At 35.8% G+C, this 21159-nt stretch overlaps 1 protein-coding gene across 1 annotated transcript in view; it reads right to left on the reverse strand.

Annotated features, from left to right (window-relative positions):
• Positions 1–894: 894 nt before the first annotated feature.
• The window catches only part of LOC115246126 (dynein heavy chain 2, axonemal), a 40651-nt gene continuing 20386 nt past the window's right edge, over positions 895–21159 (reverse strand). The window contains exons 26-63 of the mRNA XM_029824753.1: positions 19205–19429; positions 18569–18857; positions 18202–18339; positions 17829–17999; positions 17217–17508; positions 16669–16760; positions 16356–16559; positions 16086–16291; positions 15625–15810; positions 15078–15297; positions 14828–14994; positions 14455–14675; positions 14272–14381; positions 14052–14167; positions 13877–13977; positions 13552–13730; positions 12971–13270; positions 12110–12397; positions 10955–11145; positions 10584–10759; positions 10265–10416; positions 9651–9815; positions 9397–9563; positions 8994–9165; positions 8430–8642; positions 7930–8145; positions 7573–7723; positions 7090–7239; positions 6879–7011; positions 6339–6683; positions 5510–5782; positions 4794–5138; positions 4419–4553; positions 3906–4182; positions 3296–3706; positions 2534–3052; positions 1952–2102; positions 895–1293 (exon numbers count right to left, since the gene is read on the reverse strand). Coding sequence (XP_029680613.1) covers positions 1139–1293; positions 1952–2102; positions 2534–3052; positions 3296–3706; positions 3906–4182; positions 4419–4553; positions 4794–5138; positions 5510–5782; positions 6339–6683; positions 6879–7011; positions 7090–7239; positions 7573–7723; positions 7930–8145; positions 8430–8642; positions 8994–9165; positions 9397–9563; positions 9651–9815; positions 10265–10416; positions 10584–10759; positions 10955–11145; positions 12110–12397; positions 12971–13270; positions 13552–13730; positions 13877–13977; positions 14052–14167; positions 14272–14381; positions 14455–14675; positions 14828–14994; positions 15078–15297; positions 15625–15810; positions 16086–16291; positions 16356–16559; positions 16669–16760; positions 17217–17508; positions 17829–17999; positions 18202–18339; positions 18569–18857; positions 19205–19429 — 8002 coding nt within the window. The 3' untranslated portion in view covers positions 895–1138. The remainder of the gene's footprint in view (positions 1294–1951; positions 2103–2533; positions 3053–3295; positions 3707–3905; positions 4183–4418; positions 4554–4793; positions 5139–5509; positions 5783–6338; positions 6684–6878; positions 7012–7089; positions 7240–7572; positions 7724–7929; positions 8146–8429; positions 8643–8993; positions 9166–9396; positions 9564–9650; positions 9816–10264; positions 10417–10583; positions 10760–10954; positions 11146–12109; positions 12398–12970; positions 13271–13551; positions 13731–13876; positions 13978–14051; positions 14168–14271; positions 14382–14454; positions 14676–14827; positions 14995–15077; positions 15298–15624; positions 15811–16085; positions 16292–16355; positions 16560–16668; positions 16761–17216; positions 17509–17828; positions 18000–18201; positions 18340–18568; positions 18858–19204; positions 19430–21159) is intronic.

A 21159-nucleotide genomic window follows, 5' to 3' on the forward strand; every position in this document is an offset into this window, starting at 1 on the left:
TCTATTTTCAAGAGAGAGAGAGAGAGAGAGAGAGATATATATATAATTTTGTAAAAAATATTTTTTGTCGAATAATTAAAATATGCTTTTTAGTCATACTCTCTTTCAAGCAGCCAATTGTTATTAAAATTGCTTATGTGATTTTTGCGATGATTTAGAATTAATCTGCTTAAAATTAATTGCAAAAGAACAATTGATTGTTCTGTAATTATCAGAACTTTTAACGGTCTAGAATAAATGTAAAACCAATTTCTCTAAATCTATATTTTTTATAACATACATGTAACCATAAGCCTTTTATATTTTATAGCATATATATAATGATATTTTAAAAATTGTTTTATTTAGCAACGTATTTTGAGATTTATCTCGTACTTGTAAATGATAATTTATATTATAATTCATAAATAAATATTTTTATTAAATGTTAATAATATTGATATTTACAACAGTGAATATGTGCATTTTAAAAATACCTTCATCGATATGCTTATCTGTTGAAAATAACTTAGAAATAACATCACTTACACTCTGTTGGTACATGAAAAGTATCAAGTATCGATATACTAACATCCATATTCTAGAAAGTATCAGTTCTTGGTACTTTGATACCAATTGAGAAACAGTTTTAGATTATTTATGAATATATATTGTTTGTTTTAATTATAATTTGTGTAGAAATATTTACTATATGTAATATAATCGTGTATATTTCTTTCTCCTCTCTACGGAAATTATTAGAAAATTTAATATTTTTTATATACCATGTTATATCTACTATCATGTAGTTGGATCACGAGAGATGGAGCTAATAATCTCATTTATTTCACATTGTTTTATTTCTTTATTTATTTTTAAAGCGAAATCTAATATACATATATAATGATTAATATTTTGTAAAATGTTTATGTGAAATACATATACGTTTTCAAATCCCATAAACATTAAGCCATTTTTAATTATCTATATAACACAAATGAAAAATACAAAGTCATGTAACCCACACATGTTCAAAAGACGTTTATAGGACATCCCCATAGGATGTTTAATGCGATAAACTACTTCTAATAAATATATTATGCGTTTATGTTATTGCTAAAATTAAACTGAGGCTTGTGAATACAAATTAACATATAACTTATACGGCCAGGCTCAATAAAAGCGCAGTTCCTCGTTTCACCCAGAAATCTGGACCCTGCGGTCCAGCTTTGAGATCTATAGCTACAACGAACGCAGATCTCGTTTGATCGCCGCTCCTTTGGGGATAATAATAACAAGGACAATGGTATAATTCTGTAAAAATGTTAAGCGAATATTGGTTGTGATCGAGGCTCTGCTTTTTTTTTTTTAATTTGGGTAATTGTAATTGTGTTTATACGCGCGAAGAAAATCCGATTATAATAAAATGATTTTGACATTTGCATGGTTGGCCTTACCTTTGACCTTTTTTTTAATTTGCTCGACGGGTCGAAAATGGATCATCGGCATGTTGCACACGAGTTGCATGGGTGCGGGTTCGATGAGAATGCCATTCTCTTTGTCCCAGCCAGCACCCTCCAGAAAAATGGAGCGTATATATACGCCGTCCTAAAGTTAAACAATATATACAATCGCTTATCGTATAATCGATAAGAGCAATACATTCTTTACAATGATTCGCCGATTCTTTTGCGTGTATCGAAAAAGATTTATGACAATCAGAAGAGAGAATTGACATTGTACCATGAAAATCTCTCACATTTAATTTTTTATAATGTGATGCAATTATAAACAATCTCTGCTGTGTATTCGAAGCAAGTCACATACGTGGCGATGACAGACCTTTAATCTCCAATGTGATCGAGGCTCTGCTTTTTTTTTTTTTAATTTGGGTAATTGTAATTGTGTTTATACGCGCGAAGAAAATTCGATTATAATAAAATGATTTTGACATTTGCATGGTTGGCCTTACCTTTGACCTTTTTTTTAATTTGCTCGACGGGTCGAAAATGGATCATCGGCATGTTGCACACGAGTTGCATGGGTGCGGGTTCGATGAGAATGCCATTCTCTTTGTCCCAGCCAGCACCCTCCAGAAAAATGGAGCGTATATATACGCCGTCCTAAAGTTAAACAATATATACAATCGCTTATCGTATAATCGATAAGAGCAATACATTCTTTACAATGATTCGCCGATTCTTTTGCGTGTATCGAAAAAGATTTATGACAATCAGAAGAGAGAATTGACATTGTACCATGAAAATCTCTCACATTTAATTTTTTATAATGTGATGCAATTATAAACAATCTCTGCTGTGTATTCGAAGCAAGTCACATACGTGGCGATGACAGACCTTTAATCTCCAATCTTTTTCATTCGAAAGCCGAATAGTTATATTGCATAATTGAACGGATAATTTACATAAACGAGATATTTGTATGAATGAGCACCGTATCTAGCAAGAAGTGTAAGCTTCTTACAGTTAAAGCAGTGTTCGATATTAGTGGTCTCGAACTCGGATGAGCAATTAGCCTAATCGCTCGTAGTTACCATGGGCGGCTCGATTATAGCAGACTCATCCGTTGTGAAGACAGTAAACTCCCATGACAATGAATCGATAGATACGTTCCAGAGTCTCGCCGAAGTTTGTAGCACCGCAGTAAGGAATCCCGTCGGAAATGTATACGCAGCTAGCCAGAAGAGCAATGGCGGATGAGTGGTTCGAGCCCAATTGGCGAAGTGCTCGACTCGATTGATTAGATCCCTCGTCCAAGCGCCGAGCAATTTCAAAGACGGATACGCGGTCAACCATAGAGACGGCACTCTTCCCTCGTATATGCACGCGAAGATTTCTTCTAACTCGCGCGACATAAGCACGAATCCTATAATTCCCCGTTGAAGTTCCTCAAGACTGTCCCGAGTTTTTGTCAACAACGCGTTGTATCGTCCAATCTCTTGAAGAAGCACCACATCCAACGGCGTCTTATTTGGTCCTATCAGTCTGTCTGTTGTCTCGTAATCGATCGTTTCCGGTATTCTCGAGAGAATATCGTTCGCGAGTTGCATTACCTGTAAGACACGACAAGATTGAGTAACAAGATTCGTTCGTAACAAGAGCTCAGCGTAGGATTACCGAAGGCAAGATTAATGAAGTTGCGATAATGAAATGCCAATAATATAAAAGCAGATATCGAGAGATTTCTCGTAACTTCAATAATATAAAAGTCTTACTTACTTTTATTTCTCGTTACTTTACGTCTTCAAATCAAACAGGAAATGTAAGCTTGAAATTCGATCTCTCAATTTACTTACCTTATGCTCTTTGTCCTCGTCCATTTCTACGCCGACCGTCTGTACCTGAAGACTCATCAGAGTCTCAAACATGTTCCTAGTCTCCATTATCAGGCAAGTGATATCCGCATTTGGATGCTGACCAAATGCTTCCGGCCTGTCGACGTTCGGCAGGATCGCGATAAAGTCGCGGTAGGACTCCAAGGAACCGTCGCGGGGCACGTAATAGGTGGGCAGCGATGACAAACGATAATGGGAGGTAGTCAGGACGTTCTCCGTGAAATATTGCTGGATGTATGTCATCAACAAGCGGCGATCCCAGTCGTCGGTCACGTGACCACCATAGCAAACACCTGCTATGAGATATTTCAAAGATTCCCACGGTGTGACTGGATATTCGTCCAGATAAACTTGCAGCAAATTCTCAGAGACCTGGAACAGATATCCTACTATTATGACAATCGTGCCTCTTTATCATCGAGCGTCTCTTTGACGAAATGAATTTAAGCGCTATGAGAAGCGCTGGCTTGATTTCTGAGAGATATCTTTTTGTGCTTTTAAAATAAATAGCGGATAAATAAAAAAGCTTTCTGCAACGTATATGCCGCTCGCAACTTTTGCTCGAAAATACCTCGAAGTCGGAATCGTTGAAACTGTAGACAACGTTCCAGCCAAGTTGCTGGAATTTCTTTCGTTCTAGAAGAATAGAGTGGAAGAAGACCAGTGCGAATAGCAGCTTTTTATATTTAGACTTTTCTTGGCACAAGTCGAACTGAGTTTCGGTAATTAAACCGTAAAGGCGCTTCATGTTGGCTTTTAATCCTTTTGGCGGCTCGGTAGTCATTTTTATTCCGGCTTGAAGGATCGATATAGGAAACTGAGGAGTCGGGCTCGAACTAAGCCATAGTCTGTAAAAGAATTAAACGCATTTTTTCAATATCTAGTCCAATACATCTGACTATATTCAGAATCAAATATCATAATAATCAATGTCAATACTTAATATCATAATAAATATAATTTTTTCGAATTGCAAAAAAAAATTAGAACTTTTAATAATTTATTATTTTTGCATTATATGTAAAAAATATAGTATTGCGTGAATATAATATGAGATAGTATTTCATAAAACTCTGGCATATACCTAAATCTTGAATGTAAAGTTTGGCTAGAACCAAGTATTTCCACAATCTTATCGAGCTTGGGCATCCAACTGAGCGAGAGGTGGCAATTCGCAAGAAATACCCAGAATCCTTCTTTGGCACCGTTCTGTATCATGCTGCGCAAAGAACAATGAAATATGAAACTCAATAAAATTAATTTTATATGCGTATAAATATCAATTTTAGTTTTGACTTCTAGACATTAATTTTTTCTCAATGTACCAGTTTTACAACTTTGTCATATTAATAAGATTAAGAATATAAAATGCAATTCAGATTTTATTTCTTTAAAAAAATCTAAAGCATCTTAGATATTACAATTATATCATATAAATATACAAAATTTTGTAATTAACCTTGTGGCAATGGGAGACTGTCCTTGACCTAGTGATAAAGTCGTGAATTTATCAGACATGCCTTGACTGTCAGCTAACTGCATGAGAATGCCGGTAGGATCTACGCCGGGCGAAAGAACGAATATCAATGGTATCTGCGCCACGGAATCATCTAACACTGCTTTTAGGTCAAGTACAGGAGGTTCCACGAAACTTTGACTGAGATTGCGAACGATATAGGTCGTAATGCAGAAGGATATTCTGTCAGGTCGACAGCTGCGAACGAATAACATTTTCTGAAACTCAGTGCACTCTCCCTCCCATTCGCCGACTAGCGGTATAGTTTCCGGTTCTGTGCTGATGTACCTAGATATTAAAGGGATTGATAAGAAAACGTAGGGAAATGTGTTTGCGCAAAATATTTCTGACAGATGATAACGTGATTGAAATAAAAATGATCATAAAATCTTTCTTCTTTAATGTAGTAGCTTTGTCGTTATAATTCAAATAAAAAAAGTAAAATAAAAAGAGAAAAAAATTATCATCTATATGTTTGATTTAATTAGTTTACGATAAAATATTTTTGATAAATATATATGGAGAACTCCTATATACAAACGTATGTTTACTAGTACAATTGCGCAAATTAAAAGAAATTGTAAAGAAAGATAACAAGAGTACTGTAAAAATGACCTGTCAAGAAGGGCTGAAGCGAAATAACATGACGTTGTACGCACCAATTGTGCCAATCACGTGGGAGCTGCTCAAAAGAAGAAACGACTCCGTGAAATCCGGGCAGCTTGTCGAGTTCAGTGACACTGTCCCAAGTTTCATCCGGCAGCCACGACACGGGTTTGTCCGGCTGATTTTCTCGGTCCAGCACGATTCCGCCGCGGAGCAGAAACGCGTATTCTCCCGGGATGATTTTGCCCTGCGCATCCAATATCTTGACGCACATGTGAAAAGAAAAGAGGAGCTTGTGCTGCTCGAATAGACCTCGGCATGTGTTCCTGTCCATAAAAATAAAATCCGTCGCATCATTTTTCTTTAGGACCATACATTTCTTCTCTGCCATAAATATTTGCAAGATAAGAGGATTATAATAATGTTACATCACGTCAAATTTGTGCGCATTTCAAATTTCATCACATTTTTTATGAAACATTGATTTATAATATCGTATAAAAGATAAAAGATTACTAAAAATAAAGCTAAAAAAATAAGTTAGTTTTCATTAAAATATTTCTTTCTGCAAAGAAATTATATATTATATATCTTTTAATTATCTTTATGCACATGTTCTCTTTTAAATTAATTGTAAAAAATTTGTTTGTGATGTATTACTGTCTGAAATAGTATCATACAAGTACTTATACATAGAAAAGAAAATATTAATTCTTCTTTAATAAAAATTAATATCAAACATCAATGAAATAATGAAAACATATTTATGTTTTTACTAAATGATTTTAAGTTGCAAATATTATTTATTAATAAAAAATAAAAACAAAATTTTTTTAACGAAAATAAAACTCTTTCTCCCTCCCTCTCTGTATTTAATTATACCTGTAAACCGCATATGTATGATAATCGTTCAGACTATCGATTCTCTCAGACAATATTGGTTTTTTAGGACTTTTGTCGATGGAAAGCATAAACAGTGCGTTGTATGCAACGAGGGAGAACTGATACATGGGATCGATGGCGCTCATGTCGTTTAGAACGAAAAAAAGAATCGAAGCACGTTTCGAGCATGGTCGATATCCTTCTCTCGCTAAATCTATCTCTTTTTCTGTCTGTTCAGTAACAGCTAGAGACTCTTGAATGGAGATAGATGTTGTCTTTGATGTCTGTAGAGCATTCAGCAAGTCTAGGTCATCTAGAAGAGATTCTCCTGCCACGCTGAGCAGACTAATAGAATACATCAAATGTATTTATATATTTCGTTATAATTGTTTTAGCTAATTACTTGTAAATTACATTAAGAATGAATGATAAAAATTAGTTTTATATTCAATTATATAGAGAATAAAGCGTATCGTGATTGTGCTTTAAAGCAAAAAGCATTTGAACATTTAAAGCTTAAGGAATTTTCGTAAATCTTACTGAAGTATTTTATCTTCGAGTTCTCTGAGAATCCGTTTATCGGATGCAATTGTAAGTACCAGATTGTCTTTCTGCTCCTCGAGCTGCGGCTTCTCTTTCCTTACCACGATTCCGAGAAGCTGCGCTTCGAGACCTACATGCGGGACAGAGTTATATTCCCTAATCTTGTTCCATCTTTCTCTAAAGTATATACTGTAAGACTATTAGTTACCTTGCTCCTTAATGGCAAAGTTGCATAATGTCGTTTTAGTTGAAATCTCCGGGGCATAGTGGGGATTCGAGAGCTTTGTAGTCATAAACAGCCGGAATTGATCATTGTAAGTAATCATCTTATCGTTAAATCTGATCATTATTTGATCGCCTGTAGCATTGGAAACGATTGAATTATATAAATTACAAGCAAAAAGAAAAAGATTATTTATTGCCTTTTATGCTAAACGCAATTTTTGTTTTACAAAGAATTAATCGCGCACATTCAAGTAAAAGATAAAATATTATTAAGAATATATTATAATATTTTATTACATATATATCAGATTTTTTTGTTAATTTAACAATTTAAACAGAAGTTTATTTACTGATTATTATTTAATAAATTTTAATTTTAACAATTTAAAAATCATTTTTAGAATTTTCTCATAAATATAACATAATTATGTGAATATAATTATACGATATTGACGTTAAGTTTTACCTGATTTAATGAAAGCTTTTTGGAGAAGCGGATTCAAGCTCGGATCGAGAGTCTCTCCGATATTTTCGAGCAATACTGGCCTTCCGAGCTGAATTGCTTGTTCCAGAATTCTCATAAAGTCCGCTTGACCAAAGTCGATTACTCTCAGTGACTGCGATTATAATTGTTACGTCAAAATGACAAAGTAAATTCTCGGATTTTATTGGTTTGGCATTGTTTTATCTCATATTAATTATTTATTTTATTAATATATTTGTTAATATATTTGTTAATATATTTTACATTAAAGCCAATTAACAATATTGCTGGAGAAATATTTGTTTCTTTGATAGTGTAACGTATATATCAAATATTTACGTTTTTCGCTTCCATATTTTTGATCCACTTCACCGCTTGACATTGCGGATCGATTACGAGGGGCCAACGTGCTCCCCGCGTTACTATGATGCCGTTTTCCGTGCTGAATCCATCGGACGGTAATCCCTGAATGTTCCAATCCCTGATTGTCGACGGATCAGCTAGAAACTCCTTCACATCTAGATTTGGCGTTGTCGGTATCTCTTTATCTTGCACCTTAATCATTTGATAAATTCACGTATAGAGATTAATCTGTATATTTAAAAAAAAAGTAAACAAAATCAATCGCTTTTATATCAAAACAAAAATATAAAAAATGCATAAGATGAATAACGAAAATTAATTCTTTAGTTGGTTGCAAGTAATAGTTTTTGTTGGAAATACGATTGGAGTTGTATGTAAAATAGTTCATTAGCTTGCAAACTCTATGTAGATAATTTGCAATGCGAATTGGTGAAAAATTATGATAAGGAGTTTCGAAGAACGATTGTCGAACTTACCTCCTTGGACCAAATACTTATTAGTTCCTGCCTATAATTGGACACAAACGGCCCCAAGTACGACACAAATCCGGTAGATATCAAGCAATCACCCGGCAGCCACTCGAAACATTCGGTTAATGACGCTACTGTGTTCTCCCATCGAATACGTTCCTCGGAAAGGCCATCCACCAGCATCGCTGCACGGTCTAGTTTCAGCTTTAACAATTCAGCCTGAAGAGAGAATGAAAAGAAAAAAATATGTACATGAAATACACAATAATATCTTTTGAATATCTTTCATTTATTTTCAAAAGTAAAAGTAAAACTCAAAAAATATTAAACTCTTTAAGTATATATTTCTCCTATAAATTAATAATGAATGACTTATATATATATATATATATATATATATATTTTTTTTTTTTTTTTAAGATAGAATTTTATATGACTATAATGTTACTGAGGGGACGCGCATAGTCGGATCGAACCAGTTGACTTTCTTTATCGATTTGTTTTACTTTTTCGGCTTTACGTGGGGCCATTTCTAGCGTTCTAAAGCGTAAGAAACATGGGTATACTCGCCAGCTTAATCAAATCCTCCTTTTCTTTCATCTTAGCGTCGTACGTCCGTTGTAATCTCTCGAGCTGCTCGTGTAAGTTTTGCAGCTGCTGCATTGCCTCCTCTAAGGCTATTTCCTTCTGCTTCAATGATTCTAACGCGATCTGCAGTCTTTCCCGTTTTGGTGCCACGATTCTGTAAAGGTATAATTGGTTTTTATCCATAATAAAAGATGAATGACACGATGCAGGTGATAAAATCGATTAATTAAATAATAACAGTTACTACTACTACTAAAAAAAAATTCAAACTTAAAAAATTTTAAAGGATACATTTAATTATATTTAATTTTATTATATAAGTATTTAAGATTGGAAAGACAAGACGAAAAGAAATACGTATATATCGTAAAAAGTTTTGACTTACCTGTATAGTTTGCCGTACTTTTCCATAGCTATCACCCACATGCAAAGTGACTTAGCTGCAACAGATACTACGCCGACCTTTATAGGATCGAATTCGGGATTGGACGTGTACTTGGCTATTGTTCGTAGAACTCTCTCCGATATATGATCTTTGTCGAAGTCTCGAAGCTGGAAATTAAATCAGAGCAAGTTAGTTTGCGGAACGAGTAGTATGAACATAGTCTTGTGCGCCAGTCGTAACATATTGTGGCTCACCGTATTAATGAAGTTTACGTCACTAAGTTGGCGTTTCGCTTCCCCCCATGTCGGTTCTGAGTTCTTTAAAATCATTACGGCTTCCATCACCATCTCGACTTTCGGCGGTGGACGCGTAAAGGATTTGATTTCGGCTAAATCTTTCTTGCTCAAAGCATCTAATGCCTAAAAAAATCGTTAACACAACGTTTCTTTACAATATAACGTGTAATTTAAATTAAATCTTTAATACATTTGTTCTGTGTTGATAAGAAATATTTTTTTATCAAATAAATCATCGAACAAAATAATGTCTGAGGTATATCTTTCCTCTGTCTTCTTTTTCTCTCTGGACTGTATAAATTTCTCGGCAACAAAAAATTAATAACAGAATAAAATCCATTTAATTTCAATCATCTATAATCCAAAGCTATTGTTATCTCAACATTGCATATTCATTGTGACGAAAGAAAGAACTGCGAATCTCACTTCGTTAAATATATTACAAAAGTTAACAGTTAAATTTGTAAAAATATATGAAATGCGATAATACATTAAGGCGAAAAACGATCACAGAAATTGTTTAAAGCTGGGCAAATATAATTGGAAAATGATTCGGTGATTCTATAACAAACCTTCATAGCTTCGTTCAAGGCAGGCTCGACGGTTGCTAGGTCAGTTCGCGCGAGCTCCTCGAGCTTCTTGCATTCTTTTTGCTCCTCGGCGATACGGTGCGATTTGGTGGTGACCTGTCTCTGCGTTTCATCGGCATCGCGACGTTGGTTTGCTGCACAGTTAAAAACGATGCATGGTGCAAGTATGAATATCATATGATTAATTAAGTGCACGAGAGGAAAGTTAGAACCGGCGCACGAGCGTTAAAAGCAATAAGTTCTTATAGATTAATCTGATAAATGCCGCTGATAATATATCACTGTCGCGTGCGCCGTGTACCTATCGCTACGAGGAATTCTTCGCACTCTCTCGTAGATTTATGAACTTGCTGCTGAGTGACTTCGAGCTCCGTCGCCATTTCTTTAACTTTCACCCGAGTATCGTCGATCTTCGAGAGGCCGCCGCGAAGTTTGTTCGCTTGGTCTGCTAAATCTTGTCGCTTCTCTGCCAACATCCTGCGTGATACGAATACAGCAGCGTAGCATGATCTTATACTTCGATTAAAGATATTAAGAATATATATTATACAAAGTAATGTATACTATATAATACTAATTATATTACGTGTAATTATCTCTTGACTAAGCTTAAATTCTGGAGAAAAATTCTAGTACTTTCCATTACTTTAATTACATTTATTCGATTCTTACTCTTTATAACCGACTACCAGCTCGATAAAATTCATAGGAGTCACGTAATTGTGTCGCTTCATTTCAACGACCATTCTGCGAGAGAACTGGGACACCGTGTCGTGGATCAAAGAGAATGATGCTGCAATTCCATCGCGCATTCGGTCCTGTAACGGCGGCAATGGAATAGCCGTCGCGGCTTGTCGCGGTTCCTGCAGAAAAGTACATCCTCGTAACGCTCGCGTTCGTTACGATTGCAGTGTGAATTTTTTAACTGGCTGTATCTCTCCGTATCCATCTCTCTTGCTTTGCGCATATGGGTATAATAAAATGATACCGTACAAAGCTCGTTCATTTTATACCGGGATTAACAGCGATTTCTTATGATATGTGTACATTTTAACGCGCATACGTCTAATATTATCCACATTTAAGTTAATTACATTTAACATATAATCAGTTCTCTTTCTCTCTCTCTCTCTCTCAAATGCGTGATTAATTACTTAATTAACATTTTTACTTAAAGATATTAAAATGAGAAAACATTTTCGCGTTTTATGACACTTGTGGAGCAGATGTAATAGTATCAAGAGTCATAAATGCATTAAGACTAATAGCTATATGAATAATAAATTGATAATTCGAGAAAAACATTATTGTTTAAAAACCGATTCTTACAGATACGAGAAGAAAACTCTTCTAATAGTTTTATCTAAATATATTTGAAATGGAAAGAAAAAAAAATTTATAGATTTATTAATAAATGTTAGAACAAACATTTTTTTACGCCGATTGAAGTACTCACTTGACTGTGTCAACACTTTTGCGTCATGTACTTTTTAATTCGATTTTATTCGAGGGATATGAGAAAATAAAACAATACGCGTAGCATCTTGGACATCTTTGTGAAATAAATCATGTATACATCTAAGAGCATTCTCACGCGGAATCCAAGCGACCAATCTCAGCTTCGGCCGAAAGAAAAGAAATGCGCCAGACGGCCGCATCATCAGAGTGAGGCAAACCGTAGATGGGAAAATAATCGGATTCGCCGAAATGGTCGGCAAGAAGGACAGAGCAGGAGAGGGTGGAAGATTGGTGGTAGGAAACGCGCGTTGATCGTAAGAATCGAATCGAATGGAATCGATCGCGCGGAAAGGGGAAGGGCGTACCTACCACTTTATTTTCGCCGGTGATAGTGAGCGTCAGATTGAGATTCATGAGGAACTTGTTGCCAACTTCGAGGAGAGCTTCTCTCGGCCATTCCAAGAACCAATCGATGGTCGTGCAATTGATCAGGGAAGGATACTGCCGTAATCTGTTCCTGAAGGCATCGCCGATCGGGCTCATGCACATGATCAAATGCATATTGGCACGCGCCCTCTCAATCAGGTAGCTATATACCGTCTCGGTTGTTGGTATCTTTCCAGCCTTTGTTATTTCCTTTGATAATCTATTTTTAATCTGATAAAACACGATATATCAATATTCTGCGATGACTCACTTTTGTATTGATTATATTTTTGCTGATCTAAATCATTGTACAAATGCAATTTATAACGGTACCAAAAATTTTTTTCTGGTTATCTGGGCCATACATATGTGTATGTGTGTATGTATGTCTTTCTTTCTCTCTACGATATTTTAAAATTTTAAGTTATACTCTTTGTATATATAGTAAATTATGTAAACATTACGGCTTTTTTGAAAAATAAAAATTAATAAAGAAGTTAATATATGTTTGTACCATTTATCATTTAATCATTGGTTAAAAAACTTTTGCAATCTTAATAAAATAAATACATTTTTTACATGTTTTTAAAATATAATATGAGAATATCAAGCAAAAGTTGCGACAACGAAAATAATTAAGCAAGATATAAATTTCATGAGCAGTTGAAAATAATATTTCTGTTAGTTTTTTAATTTCGCTAATTTCTCTTTCTACGTAGAACGCGACCTATATAAAGTAACGTCGCGGATTATATTCAAATGGACATGAAATGATGGTGACGCAAAGCGTATTAACCGACTTACGTCCTCCATTTCGTCGCTCTTGTAGAGATTGGCCACTTCGCCAGTACTCAGCATATTGTTGACAATCTCCAGAAACTGCTCCTCCACCACTTGGGTATCGTTGAAGAGGAAACTAGTCGGTTTGTTCTCCACCCCGACCATTGAGTACAGAGTCTTGAGATCTTCGCGAAATTCCGGTAACCTATAGTGTGTTGTAATGGCAACTTGATAGGTGGACAGATCGCACATGTAACTGCCAATACGTGAAAGCGATTGTCTACCACTACCACCAATTCCAACCAGAAGGACATTACCGCGAGGCTGTAAAACAACATTATTACAATTGTTAGATTTATAATGTGTTTTATATATATTTGTCGCAACAGATTTTACACGACTAACGAGCAAAATATGCACGTGTACCGACAAAAAAAAGAAATTCTATTTTTTGAGTTATTATTTAAATTAATAATCGATTTTATGTTAAAAATATATTATAATAACACGTATATAAAATCATAATAATACAGATTTGTATTTTTTACAGCGTATTGTCGAATAGAGTGTTTACCGTTATACGGCACGCGATGTGAATCACTAACCTGCGATATTACACGGACGATGCGACATACATGTTCAATCGCATCGCGGAACAGAATGAGATCGAGGCGTACCACGCCACGAGAAGCATTATAGTCGTCCATCTGTTCTTCTATATAACGCCTTACGGCACCGATATCTGGGAGATCTTCGTATATATCCCAGGAATTCATGAAACTACCTGCAGATATTAATTCAATATAAGAAAAAAAAAATATATATATATATTCCCTTTGATGTTATTATTGTTAAATGCGTTAATAAAAGAGCATATTTATATTAGCTAAGAATCAAAGTATTGCATCAATATATTGTGTGCGTGTTTACCGAAAATGGGGCATCTTTTCTCCGGACAGACATTATGGAAGGTCAACTCAAAGTGCTTCCCGAGCTGATCGTTCAACTGAGTCACGAACCACTCTCTGTCCCTGAAAGAAATTGCTCAGCATTTTTTCCTCCCGTACCCCGGACCAAATTAAGTTAATGCCTCTTGAGCGCTTACTTCTCGTCAATAAGCCGATCGCAGAAAACTCGGAAACTCTCGTGAACCCACAATCGCAGAAAAGTCTGTCTCGAATACTGATAGTCCTTATGGCTGCGCAGCAACCCTTGGAAGATCTGTCGGAGGATCGATACCAATTTTTGTATCTGCGTCATCTCTACTTTCATGCCGAGTTTTGCCGGTTGTTTGTCAATTTTTAACTTTAAGATTCGTTTTTTACCTTTGATATATCCCTTAGATTAAATAAGTAATGCATCTTCGTTGGAGTGGGAAGCATCTTTCGAATTATGTGATTGTACAGATTGATCGTGGCAAACGTTATATCATTTGCTAAAACGGATAAGAGAACGTTACTTTATATAATCGTCAATTAAATACAATCAATTTCCTTTTGTATACTTACATATTCCTTTTACTTCAGCATGAAATTCGGAAAGCTGCTGATTCAGCATTGTGCCATAGATTCTTATAATTTGTTTCTCAGTTGGAAAAGTCATATTAATGACGTTAAATTTTGTGAGCAGTCGATTCGTAATGACGTTGCGGCCTCCACCAGGTGGTCCCATCGCTGCCATTAATTGTATCGTTTGAATATATTTCCTCGTTTGCTTCTGGCGATCGTACCTGTCGATAATGTTTTCTATATTTGTTGCAACGTTCCGTTAAATATTTCAATATAATATCTTTGTCATGTTCCTGTTACACATGTTATTCCTTTTTTTGCTATTTGTCTGTTTGCGCTTTTTCTTTTTGCATATTTTGCGATGTAATATTACCAAAATCCGTAGTCGATCCATTGTCGAATCAATTCCAACGGTGGTTGCGATCCATATTTCTCTTTCATGGGCATATTAAAATCGTCCATGAAAGTGATCAAAGTCTTACCGCCCGTGGGAATGTAAACACCTTTTGTTCGTTTTTCCAGTCTACTTTCCATCGCATCCTATAAGCCAAGAGAGCCGCCGTAGAAAACGTTCATTCAATATTTAAAATTATTATCCATTTGATAGATGCTTAGAGCCTTACTTGTATGTTATTGGATGTAGTTTGCGCCGACATGTTTACAAGGAGAACGGCGTACTTCGTGTCGTCTAGCAGCTCGAGTACCGAGTGGATGGTAGACGTTTTTCCTGTACCCACCGGACCCACCACGAGCACCGGAAAACCATTCGATAAGAGGGAACTCACGACGTAATCGTATCGTATCGTGTCCACGGTAGGTACTATTATCTTGTAGAATGGCAGGCTGTAAATTGACTTAGAATATACTAGCGGCGCACACGGGTTCTCTTAAGAGATGGTCTCGTATCGATTTTCTCGAAAATATATGGATGTGATTGAATATGATATAACGCGGATTGAATGATTTGACCTGAATATGTATGCGACTCGATATGAGATTTGGACCGAATTCAGGATATTCTGATCTTGATTAAACAATCATGTTATACGACAATTGACGTATCGAAGGTTGTCGTTCATCGATATAACTTCTGACAGAAAATTGGTAATTTAAAATTTTTTTAAAGATATCAGAATTTTGTAACCAATTTCAATAAATATTTATATTTACCCAGGTTGAAATTTCCAAGCTTGCGATAATTTTTCCTCCCATAAAAGGAAAGTACGGAGACGTGTATCCACGTAATACTCGTAAACCGTATCCCGCAACGGGAAGAAACTTTCGATTTCCCTTATGAAATTATCCATCTTCTGACGACCTTTCTCATCGACCGAGGCACACAGTGACCATATCATGCTGCAACGTGACATTGAAGATAGTTATTTAGCGTGCTCTTGACTATCATTACCATGTCATTAGCTCGAAACTTATAGTTTAATATGACTTGCGCAAACCACTAGAGGATTATAGTATTAATATTACTTGAACATGCCCAGAGGTGACGGCTGGTATTCTGTGTTGCTTGGAGTTATGAATTTATGATCGTCGTAACTTATCTTACCGCAGTTGCGCGTCCTACGCAATATTCGAAATGCGTCGCGCATCTACGAAACAAGAATACTTTTACGTACCAGAAGAAGAACCACATTTTGCATATTATGGAGAAAGCAGCGCGATCTTCGCCTAATTCCACGCCGTTCTGCGGTATCGCGAATACTTCCAATAGTTTGCAGAGCGACTGAATGGCGTTTAATTCGGGAACAGGCACGAGTTCCTCGCAATTCTTCCGCTTAAATTCTAGCGCCGCGTTAACGTGGCTCTCGAACAGCTGATTCATCTGATTGAAAAGCAATGAAATGTACGTTCCGCCGGATCATGGAGAATTACTCGATTTGTTTCACCTCTTCAACAAACTCCGGTTGCGCGCTATACTTTTGCAACCACGAATTGACGTACGGATGCCAGCTAAAATTCTTGTAATCATTATAAACCATGCCTACTCTGGAGACCGTCGCGGGAGAGGCGACAGCCAAGTCTTGTACCTCGAAGAGCAACGACACTTGGTCGGGCATAATAATACGATCATTATTTATCAGCGTCAGTACCTTAAAACGCCGAGTTTTTAATTTCAGCAACGCGTCAGAGAGTTAGCCTTATGCAATTTCAGTTCAAGGAGACTCGAGGAGTATCGAGCAAAGGACGGACAAAGTATACCTTGTTGTCATCCATGACGCTGTTCATGTTCTCAATCCAATCAGCGTCTACGGGTCCGTCAAAGAGAATCCACTTTTCATCGGCGGTATCCTCTGTCAAAAGAATTAAATTTTACAATAGCATATTTTCGAAAATCACGTTAGCTAAATAAGTTTTCGTCCTAATAATTTTACTTATATTTTCTCTTCTTTCCGATTTTATTTATTATTTGTGATTTGTCAATAAAACAAATCTAGTACGTATAAATAATCTTTTTATATTATTTAATTGAAGGATGTTAAAATTCGATATACTTCTGTATACATGCTTATCTTATATTATATTTGTAATTAGCATATTTTATTAATGCAAAAGTATTTTTAATTTTTGCTTTTGAAAAAATATTTTACATAAATTTTAATAATAGTATATAAAACGCACGCAACTGAGATATTTGGTCACAAAACATTACAGAATACATTGTGTTCGTCTCTAATGTCATATATCCATAACGCGTGACACACTTATTACACTACACATATTACATTGTAATCAATCAAGCGCTTTACCGGAACAAGTTTTCCGCATGATGGACGATATCACCCCGTCGAGCCATTCTCCGGTAGAAAGATTGTACTCGCCGTAGAGTTCACCGAGACTTAGTGCCTTAGGATTAATGGGATATACGTGAACGGCATTAAAGCCCGGCTTTCCATCGCTCTTCATTGTCGTCATCGTATTCTGTAAAATCTTCCACGTTGCGGTTTTTGCGGTGTTTGATACGCCGACAATCATCGTTGAGTGACGCGAGCTCTTCGTCTCGTACAGCTCGATGACTTTTGTCAATATCATGGGAATTGGCTATAATAACCCGGATAATTTAGGGCGATTAATTAATCTCGAGGTATAACCGGCAGGACGATTTATCCTACATGCCCGAACAGTATCCACAATATCCATAACTATTTTCTCCGTAGATTAAATTCTAAGGGAAAACGATGATCTGAGCGATGGATACAGGCGCAATTTAATATATTCACGAGTTAATATTTATAAACGCTAAATCGGCACGAATAATTTCCCGATAAATGCCCTTAGGGCTATAAAAAACGAGAGCGTCGGCGCCTTCCAGCAAGTAGAATCGTTGAAATTATACGTTATATCCTCCCTAAGTAGATTACCTGCAGCTTCAACTTGATTGCCTCGTTGGTTATATAACTGATAATTTCCTCGTAATCCACGGTGGGTATGTCTACGTTGGGGAAAAGATCGGTAGTAATATCGAGAAATAGCGGTAGATCGTTTGAAGTAAGTTTGGCGACGTTCATATCTTTCATGGAGAGGATAATTATCTAGACAAAATTGTACTTGGCTGATATTATTTTACAGTAAGTGTCATAATATAAACAATTATTGCAATTTTGCCTTACTTTAAATATAAAATATCGCAAGTAATTTAAAAATTATGACATTTTTATAAGCGTCATTAATAATAAACGTTTTAATCAACGTTTTGTGTTGAGTTTTAGAATAATAAAGAAGATAAAGAATTACCTCCTCGTCGGGTAAATTGGGATATAATCTTTTCTTTTTGCCAGCGTATCGAGTCAGTGTTACTATACCTCGCAAACCGAAATCATAATGATGCTGTTTACTAAGCTGTTGCTCGGCGAGAGAGTATAAAGTAAAAACCTACAAAGAAGAAAAGCATTATGCAAAATTTTCAGCACATTCTAATATTAAAATTTTTGGGGTAATAAATAAAATAAATATTTAAAAAATATTAGATATTTTGAAAGACAATAAACAAAAAAATAAATTTATAGATTATTCTACAAATTTAAATGATACATTATTGTTTGTAGAATCACTTATATTACAATATTAAGAGATAAACAAATTAATTATAACTTTAAGTGACCTTTCTAGCTAACACGCGTGTGTTTTGAAAGCCTTCGCCAAACAGGTTGATCTCGACAATCATGCTACTGTCCGGCACCATCATCGAGATTGGCCGGAACATGGACTTTAAATTGTCTGGAAGTTCGGTACGTCCGGCGTAACCAGGATTCATTGTGATGAAAATGCCGCAGGTGTGCACCAAATTTATAGCGGCGCCGTCGAAAATGAATCTCGTAAGTCTCTGGGCGAGGGCGGTCAGTATCGATAGTATCTGTTGCGCTACTACTGATAACACTTCGACGTTAATTCTGCGATTACGAAAGAATTCATTTCTCTAAATCTTTTTCTTTCTTTTTGCGTTTGCATTTCTTTTATGTATTACGTGGTAATATAAAGATTCTTTTATTTATGGACAATTAACTAGCTTTTCATCGTGAAAAATAAAAATTACAGAAATGCTCTTCATAAATTCTACATAACAAATAAATGATATAAATGTACATATATATAAACTTTATGTCTTTTCTTTTGTATAGCGTTTTCTCGCGTTGTTTAATTCTGAAACAATGATCATGCGTTTTGAGCGAGATTTGATTTGGATAAAAGATTTCCCTTTTTCTCGTGCTAATAGTATGTAAGCTTCAAGGATATTTACCGGTTGAATTCGTCAAAGCATCCCCAGGCACCGCTTTGCGACAGTCCGCAAAATAATCTACCCATACTTTTATAATCTAGTCCTTCCGAACAGTTTTGTACGATTACATTGAAACCGAGCGCTTTTCCAAGGTCTTTTACTGTTTCAGTTTTTCCAGTACCCGCAGGTCCTTTTGGACTTCCACCGCGATATAAATGAAGAGCCGTTGTCAATGTGATGTAACATCTAGACGAGATAAACGGTTGAAGAGTCATTTCATTGTTTAATATACAATAACATACGACATATGCGAAAATGGAAAATTAACAGAAGAGTGCACTTTAAATATACTCGTATAATCATAAATATAAAATCATTACAATTATCATATTAATTTGCAATAAAAGATAAATAACATGTTTTAAATACGTGTCTCGAAAAGAGCTTAAATAATATACATTATCGTGTTTTATTAACGGAATATAAATATATTTCATTTTTTCCGACAAAAAAGATCTTCGTGCAATTGACGGGCTATTGATGAAATATCTCGTCCATCAGGCCTGTATTTCAAGAGAAAGAGAGAGAGAGAGAGAAAATGAGAACGCAGCTGCAATGTGGCATTCGATTCGAGGAATATATTAGAGTGTGTGTATATGCTCCGGCGCAGTTTGCGATTTAATGCGTCTATTCGTGGCAGAGGGGGATGATTCATCCACTTTTGTACGGTGGATGCGGGAGGGCACGCGGAAGACTGAGATTCCTGCAGGGGCGGCGCGTTGTGTCTTCTTTCTTCGCAAGACAAATTCTCGGGACCGCGAGAGCGGACAAATGTATTGAGATGGCAATCGCCGTCTATAAATTAGAACGACGGGGGATGGAATAACCTTTTATCGCGATTAAATCGATACTATCGTTAAGTAGGTCCGGATATCGCGGCTCGTTCGACGTATAGCCTTTGATGTCACGACGCGCGTTGATATCCGCTACCCGTTTCGAAACCTCGCATTGTCATGTATTACATCGCGGCTGCATATCGAGTTCATACGGCCGCGCGCGCGTATTACATTCCCCTCGCGGTTTACAACCACGCGGTTCTGATGCGCGCGAGACGGACGTTTCGCGGTGAGCATTCATTTCAAGTTCCAAAAGATTTCAAGATTCGTGCTTGTGGATTAGCTCTTTGATATAAAATGCATATTTTTTTAATTACATCGCGATATAATCTTGATCAAGTTTTTTTCGCGTAATATGATAGTTCAATTCTTTATTCTTCTAAATTTTTCTGATTCTGCTGAGTTATCTCACTCAGTTATTTTATTTATTTATTTAAAAATAAATAAAATAAAAACCCATTTAGTACACAAAAAAAGGAAAAAGAGAAAGATACATCAATATATATAAGTTAGATAGTATAATAAAGTAGATGTTTAACAATATATAATTATACAATAAGAAAGATAGAGCAAATTTAAATAAGAAAATATAAGTAGTTAATAAAAAAGAAAAAAGACTATAAGAATAATATTGGAAATTAGTATACATGCGTGCGCGTGTACATTATCTATTAGCATCTTATTTTATTAGCGTTTTCTGTACGATGGCTTCGTGCTTATATTATGTATTGTTGTTATCAATTCATCTTCTCTAATTTTAATTTAGTTGCATCAAATTTAAGTATACGAGGGCTCTTTCGGTTACAAGGAAATTTCTAGAACTTGTTTCAACTAAGCGATCGTCGTCAACTGCTTTCGCCACGACACGTGACATTGTTCCCGCGCTAAGATATAACTAGTTGTAGAAAGTTGTACGATATGCGATGAGTATCGCGAGTTCGCGACCTCGCCTTAATCATGTAACGTGAGCTATTTGATGCGATCAGTATTGCGTGGAAAGTTCCCTCATTAAATACAACGGCGCGCTTAAAACTTTACCTAATCGGACACGTGCTCTACACGACGCGTCAAGCAATCGCT

The sequence above is a fragment of the Formica exsecta genome, unplaced genomic scaffold (assembly GCF_003651465.1).
Source record: "Formica exsecta isolate Colony F162 unplaced genomic scaffold, ASM365146v1 scaffold1387, whole genome shotgun sequence".
Classification (NCBI taxonomy): domain Eukaryota; kingdom Metazoa; phylum Arthropoda; class Insecta; order Hymenoptera; family Formicidae; genus Formica; species Formica exsecta.